The following is a 12615-nucleotide window of genomic DNA, read 5'->3' as shown; positions in this document are numbered from 1 at the left end:
TAAGTGGGAAACTGGAGGGTGGTGTTGGTAAACATCTATGCCCCGAACTGGGACAATGTTGAATTCATGAGGCAGGTACTGGTGAGGATTCCTGACCTGGACTCTCATCGGCTGATTATGGGGGAGGACTTTAACATGGTCCTGGATCCGAGACTGGACCGGTTAAGCTCGAGGTCGGGGAGGGAGTCTGCTACAGCTAAGGGGTTCACGGAGCACATGGGGGGGGGGGGGGGGGGGGGGGGGGGGGGGGGTGGATCCGTGGAGATTCGGGAGGCCGAGGGTGAAAGAATTCTCGTTTTACTCCCATGTGCACAAGGTGTACTCCCAAATAGATTTCTTTGTGTTGGATGAGACGTTGTAGGTAAGGGTGGTAGATGTCGAGTATTCGGCAATAGTGGTGTCGGACCACTGGGTGGATTTATGAGTGAGCAAACTGAGGGCCTAGCGCCCGCAATGGAGGCTGGATGTGGGACTGTTAGCAGGGGAAGAGGTGTGTGTGCGGTTGAGGAAGGCCATCTGGGGGTACATAGAGATTAATGATACGTGGGTGGTGTCGGCAGGAACGGTTTGGGAGGCACTGAAGGCAGTGGTCAGCAGGGATTTAATTTTTATTCCGGCACATAGGGAGAAGGGGGAGCAGGTAAAGATAGAAAGGCTACTGGAAGAAATCCTGCAGGTGGGCAGGAGATATGCAGAGACCCCGGAGGAAGGGCTGTTAAAGGAACGTCAGAGGTTGCAAATGGAACTCGGGCTGTTAACCACGGGGAATGTGGTCGGGTAGTTGAGAAGGATGAGAGGGGCGGTATTTGAGTATGGGGAGAAAGCGAGCAGGTTGTTAGCGCATCGGTTGAGGAAGCAGGAGGCAGCGAGAGTGATTGGGAAAGTGAAGGGCAGAGGTGAGATTACGGTCTTGGACCCGGCGGGGGTGAATGGGGTGTTTAGGGAGTTTCTGGGAGGGTTGGAGTTCCCGAAGGTTGCTGAGGAGTTGGTGGAGGAAAAGGGTGCCCCAATTGGGCTTGTTGAAGTAGTAGAGGGGTTGGAGGTGATCCAATCTGGTAAGGCCCCAGGACCAGACAGGTACCCGGTGGAATTTTATAAGACGTTCTCGGGGGTGTTGGGACCGCAGTTGGTTAGGGTCTTCAATGAAGCAAAGACGTTGGGAGTGCTTCCCCCGACATTGTCGCAGGTGTCGATCACCCTCATTTTAAAGTGGAATAAGGACCCGTAAAACTTACCTATCTGTTAAATGTGGATGCCAAACTACTGGTGAAGATCCTGGCCATTAGGATCGATGACTGCGTCCCAGGGGTAATAGGGGAGGAACACACGGGGTTCGTTAAGTGACGGCACCTGGCGACCAATGTTAGGAGCTTGCTTCATGTAATTATGATGCCTCCAGAGGAGCGCGAGGTTGAGATGGTGGTGGCCATGGACGCAGAGAAGAGCCTTTGATCGGGTGGAGTGGGAATACATATGGGAGGTCCTGGGGGTGGGTTTGGGCAGGGATTTGTGGACTGGGTCCAGTTGCTATACTAGGCACCGGTGGGGGCGAGTTTGCGGACGAATCAGATGAGATCAGATTACTTCAGGTTACACCGGGGGACGAGGCAGGGATGTCCACTTTCCCCTCTGTTGTTTGCCTTGGCCATAGAGCTGTTGGCGTTGACTTTGAGAATGTTGAGGGTCTGGCAGGGGATAGTCCAGGGGACGTCCTCCCAAGGTTTTTGATATTTGTCAGAGCCTCCCAATTTTTATGCCAAAGTGAATGCAGTGATCTCGGGATTTGTTTGGGCGGGTAAAACCTCGTGGGTTAAGAAGGTGCTGGCTCTTCCGAATTTCATTAATTACTACTGGGCGAATATTGCGATGGTCAGGAAGTGAGTAATGGGGGAAGGGTCGGTTTGGGAATGGATGGAGGCAGCATCATGTACGGACACGAGCTTGGGGCATTGATAACGGCACCTCTGCCGTTCTTGCCGGCTCGGTACTCCACAAGCCCAGTAGTAGTGGCAGCCCTGAGGGTGTGGGGACAGTGGAGGCAGCACATGTGGTTCGAGGGAGCGTCGGCGTGGGAACCGATATGTGATAAGACCGGTTCACTCCGGGGATGGGGCTGGACTGGGGTTTTAGATGTGGCAGCGGGTAGGGATCGAGAGATTTGGGGATCTCTTTATTGATGAGGGTTTCCCGAGCTTGGAGGAGCTGGAGGAGGATTTTGAATTGCCAGATGGGAATGAGTTCCAGTATCTGCACATGAGGGATTTTGTGCGGAGGCAGGTTTCGACCTTCCCGCACCTGCCGCAAAGGGGACTGCAGGGTGGTGTTGAGAACAAGAGGAGGAGAGAGGAATGTCTCAGCGATCTATAAGGAGCTCATGGAGTGGGAGGGAGCCCCAATAGGGTAGGTGAAGAGAAAGTGGGAAGCTGAGCTGGGTGGGGATTTGGAGGTCGGGTTATGGGAGGAGGCCCTGAGGAGAGTTAATGCATCCTCATCGTGCGCCAGGCTCAGCCTTATGCAGTTTAAGGTGGTCCACAGGGCATACATGACTGTGGCCCGGATGAGCAGGTTCTTTGAGGAGGTGGAGGATTAGGTGTGGGCGCTGCACGGGGGGGTCCCTATGTCCATATGTTTTGTGCATGTCCGAGTCTGAGGGGTTTCAGGCAAGGATTTGCTGACGTCATGTCAGAGGTCTTACAAGTGAAGGTAGAGCCGAGTGTAGAGGTGGCGCACTTTGGTGTGTCGGAAGATCCGGGAGCCCAAGGGGTGAGCAAGGCCGACGTCCTGGCCTTGGTCTCCCTGGCGGCCCGGAGACGGACCTACCTAGGATGGAAGGACTCGGAACCCCCAAAGTCGGGGGTATGGGTTAGCGACATGGCGGGGACTTGCGAAAATGAAATTTGCCTTGAGGGGTTCATTGCTGGGGTTTGCTCGGAGGTGGCAACCGTTCATCAATTTCTATGAGAAAAATTAAGCTGTCAGCAGGGGGGACGGGGGAAGGGAGGCATGGGAGAGACGAGTAAGGGCAGGAGAACCAACGGAGGGGTGGCTGGGGAAGGTGGCATTGTTTGTGTAAGCCATGTTGGCTGGGGTTTGTGTTCTGGGGGTGGGGGGGGGCATTTGCAATATTGTATATTGTGTTTTTGTTTTTGTTAAAATTATAAATGCCTCAAATGCTTGTGTTTATATCGAGTGACCTTTGCCTGTGATGCCCTCACAATGGGCGGCACGGTACCACAGTGGTTAGCACTGTTGCTTCACAGCACCAGGGTCCCAGGTTCGATTCCCGGTTTAGGTCACTGTCTGTGCAGAGTCTGCACGTTCTTCCCGTGCCTGTGTGGTTATTTTTCCGCGTGCTTTGGTTTCCTCCCACAAGTCCCCAAAGACGTGCTGTTAGGTGAATTGCACATTCTGAATTCACCCTCGTGTGTACCCGCACATGCACCAGAATGTGGTGTCTCGGGGTTGTTTTTCACAGTAACTTCATTGCAGTGTTCATGTAAGCCTACTTGTGACAATAAAGATTATTATTATTGAAAAGTCTGACATCACATACATTCTTGGCTACGTATGACGAGGGTTCCCTCCGTTGGTTCTCCTGCCCTTACTCGTCTCTCCCATGCCTCCCCCCCCCACCCAAGGCAAATTTAATTTTCCCAAGTCCCCGCCATGTCGCTAACCCATATCCCCGACTTTGGGTGAGGTATCAAATCATGCACATGAAACCATATTCCTGCATGAACTAATTGTCCATATCTTCAACCCCAACTTTTTTCTTGCATGTAACCAATGCTTGCAGTCAAAACTATGGTTTCAGAGTGTAAATAAATAATATCTTAGATAGTTAATTATATCAAAATTGTAATAGAAATTGGATATTTAAAAATATTGTTTGAACATAAAATGAAAGATAAATACTTTTCCAATCCTATTGCAACAAAAACATTAATCTGCATTTTTCTAGGGTATGACAGTGATGTTGCAAGAGAGAAATCCATTGATTACACAACCAAGATCTATGCAGTTAGTATCAGAGAGATGTCAGGCACAAAGCCACATCTTCAACCAAAAGAAGTCTCGACAGAAGAAAGGTACGTTATTGACAAGATTGCTTTGAAAATACTTTTTATTGGCAGTACTGATTACATCTTATTAAAGCCAATGAGCATTCTCATTGTTTTTGTTACAGTTTGGTTTAGGTATTTATTTTCCTCATCTTAGTGCTGAATGTCATAAAAATGTACATCTGTATTTTGCATAGAAAACTTAAGAGTATAGGTTAAATAACACATTTTGCATATAGTAATGGTTTGAACACTTGTAGAATATAAATAATAACTGTAATCTTAATCATGCTGTGTTACTTCAGGTACATAAGCAAGGTTCTTCCTTTTATAGAATCATAGAATCTCTACAGTGCAGGAGGAGGCCATTTGGTCCATCGATTCTGCACCAATCCTTGGAAAGAGTATCCTACTGAGGCCCACACCCCAACCCTATCCCCATAACCCTGTAACCCCACCTAACCTTTTGGACACTAAGGGGCAATTTAGCGTGGCCAATCCACCTAACCTGCACATCTTTGGACCGTGGGGAGAAGAAGTTAGCATTCCATCTTGCTTGCACTGACGTGTAACAAAGTTCAAGGCACAACTGACACTGACCCTGCATGTGCCAGTTCTGTTTGGTAGCTATAAGTATTCTTGGATCAGTTGGCACACTTGACACTGTCTTTCTGCCGGCCAAGACACCGAGGAGACAAATCTCCATTTCAAGATTTTATGAAATGCTTGATGCCTTTCCCACTTTACGCTTATTTGTAGAAGTAGCAAGCATTTAGGGCAGCACGATAGCATAGTGGTTAGCACAGTTGCTTCACAGCTCCAGGGTCCCAGGTTCGATTCCCGACTTGGGTCACTGTCTGTGTGGCGTCTGCACGCTCTCCCCGTGTCTGCGTGGGTTTCCTCCGGGTACTCCGGTTTCCTCCCACAGTCCAAAGATGTGCAGGTTAGGTGGATTGGCCGTTCTAAATTGCCCTTAGTGTCCAAAAATGTTAGGTTGGGTTACGGAGATGAAGAGGATAGGGTGGAGGCGTGGGACTTAAGTAGGGTGCTCTTTCCAAGGGTCGGTGCAGACTCGATTGGCTGAATGGCCTCCTTCTGCACTGCAAATTTTATGACTTTCTAACAAAAAATGTTCTGGAAAAGGCTGTTCCAAATATTTTTTTATTATTCCTAGATTCTGGATGGAAAAATCATCCTGAGTTCCTTTTAATATAATTGTTACTTAGCGATTTCTGTTGGAAATTCTGCTTCTGTGAAAATCAGATGGCCTTTGGCTGTGATGCCCTCTCAGTTGAATAATCTGGCATCATGCGTATTCTTGGTTATGCATGATGAATGGTGTATTGGGTGAGGTACCAAATCATGCATGTGAAACCATATCCTTACACAAATTAGCACTTACAAAAGGAAAGAGGAGAAAATTCAAAAATACATGCTAATTGTACAAAGAAAGTATAAGGTAGTGTCATATATTTTGATTTTTGGGGAAGAAATAAGATCAATATTCCCAGACATTGTATAAAAATGACCTTAAATGTTTGCCAACAAAATAGATTTAAGTAGTCTTGGAAGAATTTTGTCCATGGTAATTAGAAGGTAATCATGTTTTGTTTTATTTTGCTGCTTAAATGAATTGACAGTATTTATAATGAAAAAGTTTTAAGGTCAGTTACTAAATCACTCTTTTGCTGTGATGTGATTTAAAATATACTTAGCTGAATATTTTTTCCATTGTTGCATTTGAATTCTATTCAAAGAGCACCCCTCACAACAAATCTGTCTACTCTTTTTGATATGACTGTTCTGTTGAATGGAATACTTTGAATGGAATACTGTACAGTAGTATGTGAAAGTAATGCAGTGGTTAACCCCTTTACTGCATGCTATAGAATATTGGATATCAGTAAAGTTCATAGTTTTCTACATTTAGATTATGTCTATGCTGCTGCTTCTGCTGTTCTTCAATCAGCATTCAAATTCGTCTGCTGACCACATTTTGAGTGATAATATTTCAGTTATTATACTGCATGAATACAACCCTCTGACATTTGTAATATAAAACAGTACTCAATGAATAAAGTGATGGGGTCATATCCAAGTAGAAGATCTACAGTAATTTGTTTCTCTGCACTGATATAGAATAAACCATATTTCATCTGCATGTATCAAATTTCCAACATTTAATTTCACAAAATTCAAAAGAATTTCAAGTGTCAAGCTATATCAATGTTAAAATTTTAATACTTATGAACATAGTAATAATGCCATCAAACTATCTTGTAATGTAGCCAAAGCACCCTGATTAAAATGTTGGCATCTGACTCCTGCAGACGCAGGTTTGAATACTACGAGCACCAGCTAACACTATACCTAAGCTGTCTTGCCTACCCTACTGAATAAGGTTGTGTGAGGATGAATACGATAAATAAAATGGTATAAATTGTCTTCCTAATCTGTTTAGTAATATAATCAGAGTGTGAATTTACTGCTTGAAAAGCAACAAACCTGTTAATACCCTCAATTATTATGCAATTATTTTAAAGTTTTGAACAGCTGGTAAGAAACACTTAACATTGTATTATGTTTTAACTTGCTTTCCTTTGGAGGCAGGGAATTGTCAAGTAAGTATAATGTATGCATTTATTAAATAAAAGCATGTATTGACATCATAAAAATGTTCCATGTGTAACAATATGTATTATGCATCCTGTTTTTGACATTGAGTATTTGGTGCTTTTGGGTTTTTAATGATTTTTAAAGTTTGTGTATAATGTTACAATTTCCATATTGGCCGATGACGTTTAAAAAAAGCAATTCAAACTCCTAGTTGACACCTGAAAGAATGACACAAGATCTCCACATTCTAAAACGTTTGCTGTGACAAATGACCAAAAGTTACATGAAATTTAACACATGAAATTTCATGATTACATGAAATTTAACACATGAAATTTCATGATGACATGAAATTTAATTTTTGTATGCAACCTATACCTTAAAGTACAGAAGGGGTCATTCATTTTTATACCTATCACACATTGTACTTTTCATGCAATATAGAATCAATTATAGAATCATAGAATTTACAGTGCAGAAGGAGGCCATTCAGCCCATCGAGTCTGCACCGGCCCTTGGAATGAGCACTCTTCCCAAGCCCGCAACTCCACCTTATCCCCGTCACTCCACCCCACCTTTTTGGACACTAAGGGCAATTTAGCGTGGCCAATCCTCCTAACTTGCACATCTTTGGACTGTGGGAGGAAACTGGAGCACCCAGAGGAAACCTACACAAACACGGGGAAACTAGGCAGACTCCGCACAGACGGTGACCCAAGCCGGGAATCAAACCTGGGACCCTGGAGCTGTGCAGCAACTGTGCTAACCACTGTGCTGCCCTAGAGATTCAAGATCATAAGATTCAGGGGCAGAATTAGGCCAATTGGCCCATCAAGTCTGCTCCACGATTCGATCATGGCTGGTAAGTTTCTCATAGCAAACGGACTATAACTTCATTCCCATATTCCTGTTTTATTTGGTAAGTTTGAGTGGCCGTCTCCAGATGCATTCCGGAGTGTTTGGAGAGTTCTTTAAATCCACCATCATGTTCCAGTGATGATGATTCTTCCCCAGCCATGCCAGGACGAATCTGCCAGAATCCATAGATGGCTGCAGGTTACATCTCTTCACTTAGAGACTGACCTCTCCCACACCTGGCTGTAGTACCTTGCATAGCCAAGCAGCCTTTTCTATCTCTTGAAATAGAGAATCACTGCTGTCTGTCTGAGATATCAATTGATTTGCAGGGAAGCTTGTAACCTGATCTCAAAAAGGCTTCCTCTTCCCTCTTCCCATTAGCAACATGAAACACATTAACCTTGCGTACAGGTAAAAATGCTGACACGTTATTCTTCATACTAACTCTCTCATCATGGAAGATTGCTTTACTTTATGTTATGAACAGCTTTCTTTTATTTTGCATTTTTATTGCTGGTCATTTGACAATAGCTATGACTTAAGGAAAGACTAGGGCTGGTACAAGCAGCAATTTATCTAAGCCATTATTTAACTATTCACTGTAAATTTGAATAGGTAATTAGCCAACCCTTGAACCCATTAAAATGGACTTTATAAACAACAACTTACCTTTGTATAGTGTTTTTTATGTAAATAAATACCCTAAGGCACATCACAATGATGAGTAAAGAAAACAGATGCTAAGTCAGAAAAGGAGCTAGGAGTTCGGGACTTGACCACGTGGAGAGAGATTCAAGACCATAAAATTTAGGAGCCGAATTAGGCCATTCAGCCCATCAAGTCTGCTCCACCATTCAATCATGGCTGATGTGTTTCTCATCCCCATTCTCTTGCTTTCTCCCCATAATCCTTGATCCCCTAATTAATTTATCTATCTATCTCTGTCTTAAAGACACTCAGTGACTTGGACTCCACAGCCTTCTGCGGCAATGAGCCCAACAGATTCACCACCCTCTGGCTAAAGAAATTCCTCCTCATCTCTGTTTTAAAGGATCTTCCCTTCAGTCTGATGTTGTGTCCTTGGGTTCTAGTTTATCCTAGTGGAAACGTCCTCTCCACGTTCACTCGATATAGGCCTTGAGAGGGTATTCTAAAGATTGGAACTAAAACAGCTGAAAGCCCTGCGACCAAAGGTGGACAAAGTGGGAATAAGACCAGTGTTGGAGGAATGGAGCGATAAGGTGTGGTGGTCGGGTTGGACATGACCACCGAGATGGGATTTGACAAGAAGATGATAGGATCTATACACAAAGATTTTGAAATTAAAGTTGGAGATCCATTGATGGTTGGAGGTGACAGAGTGTAGGACAGGTGATAGATGAGGGGTGGGAACTCCTAGCTTATTCGACTATAGATGGGGAACCAGCACAATGTACATTAGAATTGTCAAATCTTAAGGTGATAAAGGTATAAAAACATCTGTGGAGCTGAGGTGAGAAATGTTTTGGAAGTAGGGTATGACATTTAAATTCAGCTTGCAGTGAAAAAAGGCAACAATGTTACTCACAGTCTGGATCACCCTGAGAATGACTGGTTGGAAATGGGAGTGGAAAGAATGGCAAGGAAGCAGTTGTTCAAGCTGAAAATGATTGCATGGTCTTCCTAAACTTAAGTTACATGACTCATGTAATATTAGATCTTGGACAGTTAGACAGCACAAAGGAAATTAAGGGAAGTTGTGGAGAGATGGAGCTGTGCATCCACAGCTGTGCATCCACTGTGTACCCAGTGTACAGATAAAGACAAGCTTTTTGTGTGAACTTGTACAACTAGCAAGAGTGTCCCTCCTCAAACAGGTTCAACATACTTTCTGCATGCCATTTGCACAGCGTTATTGGGCATTTTGCTATGATTGCCATGGAGACCAATAACATGAAAGAACCAAACAACCTCTAGAGAAAACCTGATAGACCATATTTTTCTTTTTAAAACATTTACTGTAACAATCAGATCCAATATCAACATAAATTATACGTGAGATTAACAGATAAATTGTGGTCAATTACATCTATAAATTACAAATTAAATGGCAGATAATGTTAAGGCAGATCTCTCAAATGTACTCGGCAGACAACTCAGCATATAAGATATCAATCTCAGTCCCAAAGTCCTTCAAAACTCTGTCTTCCTCACAAAGAATTCCAGCTTCTCCTCTTCCAGGATTGAGCCTGATCCCCAGCCAATAACAGTCTCCAACCAATCAGTGTTCCATGGGCATGGTCTTCACCAAAATGGTGTACCTCTATTGACATTAAATTAACCACTTCAATTTAATGTTGAAGTAGATAATTACACCTAAGGAACAGTTACTTTGATTAAAATTACTTGTCATAACAGAAACACCAGTTGCTATTTTCTTGAATGTTTTAAATGGAATGTTATTAAAGATTTAGTATTGTTCAACATTTTTCTTTCCAGAAAGTGCAATTACAGTAAGTATTATTAAATACCTATTATAGAGGGCAAATTGAACACAGTATTCCTGGGAAGCATTGACAAAGCTTCCTTCTTTTTTTCCTCCTTATTCTATAGGAGCTTAGTACAGAATTTTCCCGGTGATGCCAGGGTATGGGTCTTCTGAATTTGTGGACTGGTGCGCTCTGATTTTTGGTTTTATTTGCTGGCATGATTGAGAAGCATGGTTTGTGCCACACAGGAATGTTTATTAAACTGATGAAAGTGCTTGTGCATGCATTCAGTTATCTTATACGCTTTTCCTAATTATACTACTTTTTTCCACTTGACATTATTTGCTGCTGACAAGGGGATCCAGGTAACTCACTAGTTTTATTCACAGTTTTAAATCGTTTGTTTCCTGGGTGTGTTGTGTAATACTGAACTAGTATGTCAGTTGAACTTTCATTTAAAAAGAACTCCGTGTCCATGTAATTGTTGCCTTACTCCTTGGATAAGTATGAAAATTTGGATTTGTAGAAAATCACAACGATCAGCCCCTGTCCTGTATTTATAAGCCACTGTTTATTATTGATTGATGAGAAACTTGAAACTGATCTGCACTCACTGGAGCAGACAAAATTCAGTAAGGAACTAATGGAGGTTCTCAAAATTTGACAAGGAAAGCAGAAAAGAGTATTTTCACTAATTAGTGGGACTACAGATGACACGAAAGGGGAGATTAAAAGATCCGTGAGGGAAATTCCCTTGCTAGGAAGCTGGCAGAATAGCTACTTAGCAGTTGCAGTAAGGATTTGTCTTTTTTAATGGACAGACCTATTAACATCCCATCAGCTAGAGCTACTTATCAAAATAGATATCAAGAATTAGTTTGCTGACTCGGGGCCTACAAAGGTTGGCAGCCTGAAGGACACTGAATTGACAGCCTGGTAAGTCTTGGGAGGGAGCTCAGGAACAAGAGGTGGTTGGGGATCAGGTAAAGAGTAGCAATGGCCAAAGATTTCTTTGTTGGGGCCAATGGAGCAAAGCTACATCACAATACACATTCACCTGAGGAAGGAGCAGTCTCCGAAAGCTAGTGATTCAAACCTGGTGACTTTAACCTGGTGTTGTAACACTTCTTACTGTGATCACAGTACAATGAAGTGATTACTTTTACGTTTACAAAAGCAAAATACTGTGGATGCTGGAAATATGAAATAAATGTAAGTGCTACTCCATGGTATGGGGATGCGAGTAGAGCTATACCCTGAGGCACCCCTGCTCCCTGGTGGCGCTAGTCCTAGAGGCCCGCTCTGGTCGCGACCAGGTCCTGTATGCTCACGGCCATGGAGCACAGGGAGCGGACCATGTCCATCTGGGACTGCGCTACATCATGCTATGACTGTCCCACTTTATTCTGGGTCTGTGCCACATCAGTCAGTGACTGCGCCATCTCCCTCTTGGACTGGGCCATCTCCCTCTGTGTCTGTGCCACGTCGTCCAGCACCTGGGCAATGCCGTCAACATTCTCAGCCACGGGCTGCTGTGAGTGGGGCACGCTTAGAAGCGCCACTGCAATGTCTAGGTGGCTTTGGCACATGGCTGCCTGGGGGAGGGCAGCCCTGTCCTGGGCCTCGGCCTGTGCCTGCACAGAATGCCCCAGGCCTTGGACATGCTGATCCATAGCCAGAACCCTCGCCCAAGGCCTCCACTGTGGACGCCACTTGTGCGATGTTAGCCTATTTGGCACGCATGTTCAGCACCACATCCTGCTCCTGCACGTGGTTGGACTCCTCCAACTGCACCTGCAGGTGCTGGATGCTCGCCAACAACCCTTCATGTAGTCCCTGGCTCTGCAACTGCATCTCCACTATTGGTGGGACTGTGCGTTCTAGAACCCAAAACCCATCTGTACAGCAGCAAGTCCCTGGGGTCGGCCCGTCCGCCGACCGGCCACCCCTCAGGAGTTCCTATGTCCACTTCATGTACCGGGGCAGCTTTTCTATCGTGGTATGGGGCTGCAGGTCAGACGATCCCCCTCCAGTTTTCTCCCGCTCCCGGTGGTTATGGGCGGCCTTTTCCTAGGGGAGAGAAACAGAAAATGACAGTGTTAGATGGTCCGTGCATGCAGCAGTGGGTAGCTGGTGTCCTCAGTGCTCTGGGCACCTGGCGATGGTGGCCAATATGGGTGTCTTTTATGGTGCAGTGTGAGGGTTCAGCCAGCCTCCTGGTGGGGTGGGGCGGGATTCGTTTATTTGTGTGTTGAACAGGGGTTCGTGCCAAGGGCACAGTGCTGCCTACTCACCCCCTGAGGAAGCGTGCAGTTTTTTCCTGCACTGCTGGCCAGTCTGGGAGGCTTACTGGTGGCGGTGACTGCCACTGCCACCTGCACCCAGGCTCAGCGAACAGCGGCGGTTGGCTGCCTGCTTCCTGGGCTGGGGTACGGGATGACCTGCCTCTCCTCCATGGCGTCCAGGAGGGTCTCCAGCTTGGCATCCCGGTAACGTGGTACCACTTTCCTCGCTGCTATCTTGTTGTCTGCATGGAGTGAAGTGTATATATGTGGCTGCAGCTTGTCAGCCTCCTGAGTGTCAATTGCGAATCTGGCAAATCTGGGACCGTT

At 45.1% G+C, this 12615-nt stretch overlaps 1 protein-coding gene across 15 annotated transcripts in view; it reads left to right on the top strand.

The window, feature by feature from the left end:
• The window catches only part of LOC119972713 (echinoderm microtubule-associated protein-like 6), a 528500-nt gene that overhangs the window by 359990 nt on the left and 155895 nt on the right, over positions 1-12615 (top strand). For 8 of the 15 annotated variants that reach the window (XR_005462144.1, XR_005462143.1, XM_038809940.1 and 5 more), the window contains 4 exons: positions 3962-4088; positions 5702-5725; positions 6668-6682; positions 10360-10368. Coding sequence is in view for 11 of the 15 variants with exons in the window: in XM_038809940.1 (XP_038665868.1) it covers positions 3962-4088; positions 5702-5725; positions 6668-6682; positions 10360-10368 (175 nt within the window). In the remaining 4 variants the exon portion in view is untranslated. The remainder of the gene's footprint in view (positions 1-3961; positions 4089-5701; positions 5726-6667; positions 6683-10359; positions 10369-12615) is intronic. The other 7 variants (XR_005462145.1, XM_038809981.1, XM_038809972.1 and 4 more) reach the window with 4 other exon arrangements.

Source organism: Scyliorhinus canicula, chromosome 1 (assembly GCF_902713615.1).
Source record: "Scyliorhinus canicula chromosome 1, sScyCan1.1, whole genome shotgun sequence".
NCBI lineage: Eukaryota > Metazoa > Chordata > Chondrichthyes > Carcharhiniformes > Scyliorhinidae > Scyliorhinus > Scyliorhinus canicula.
This window is presented reverse-complemented; position numbering and strand designations above follow the sequence as displayed.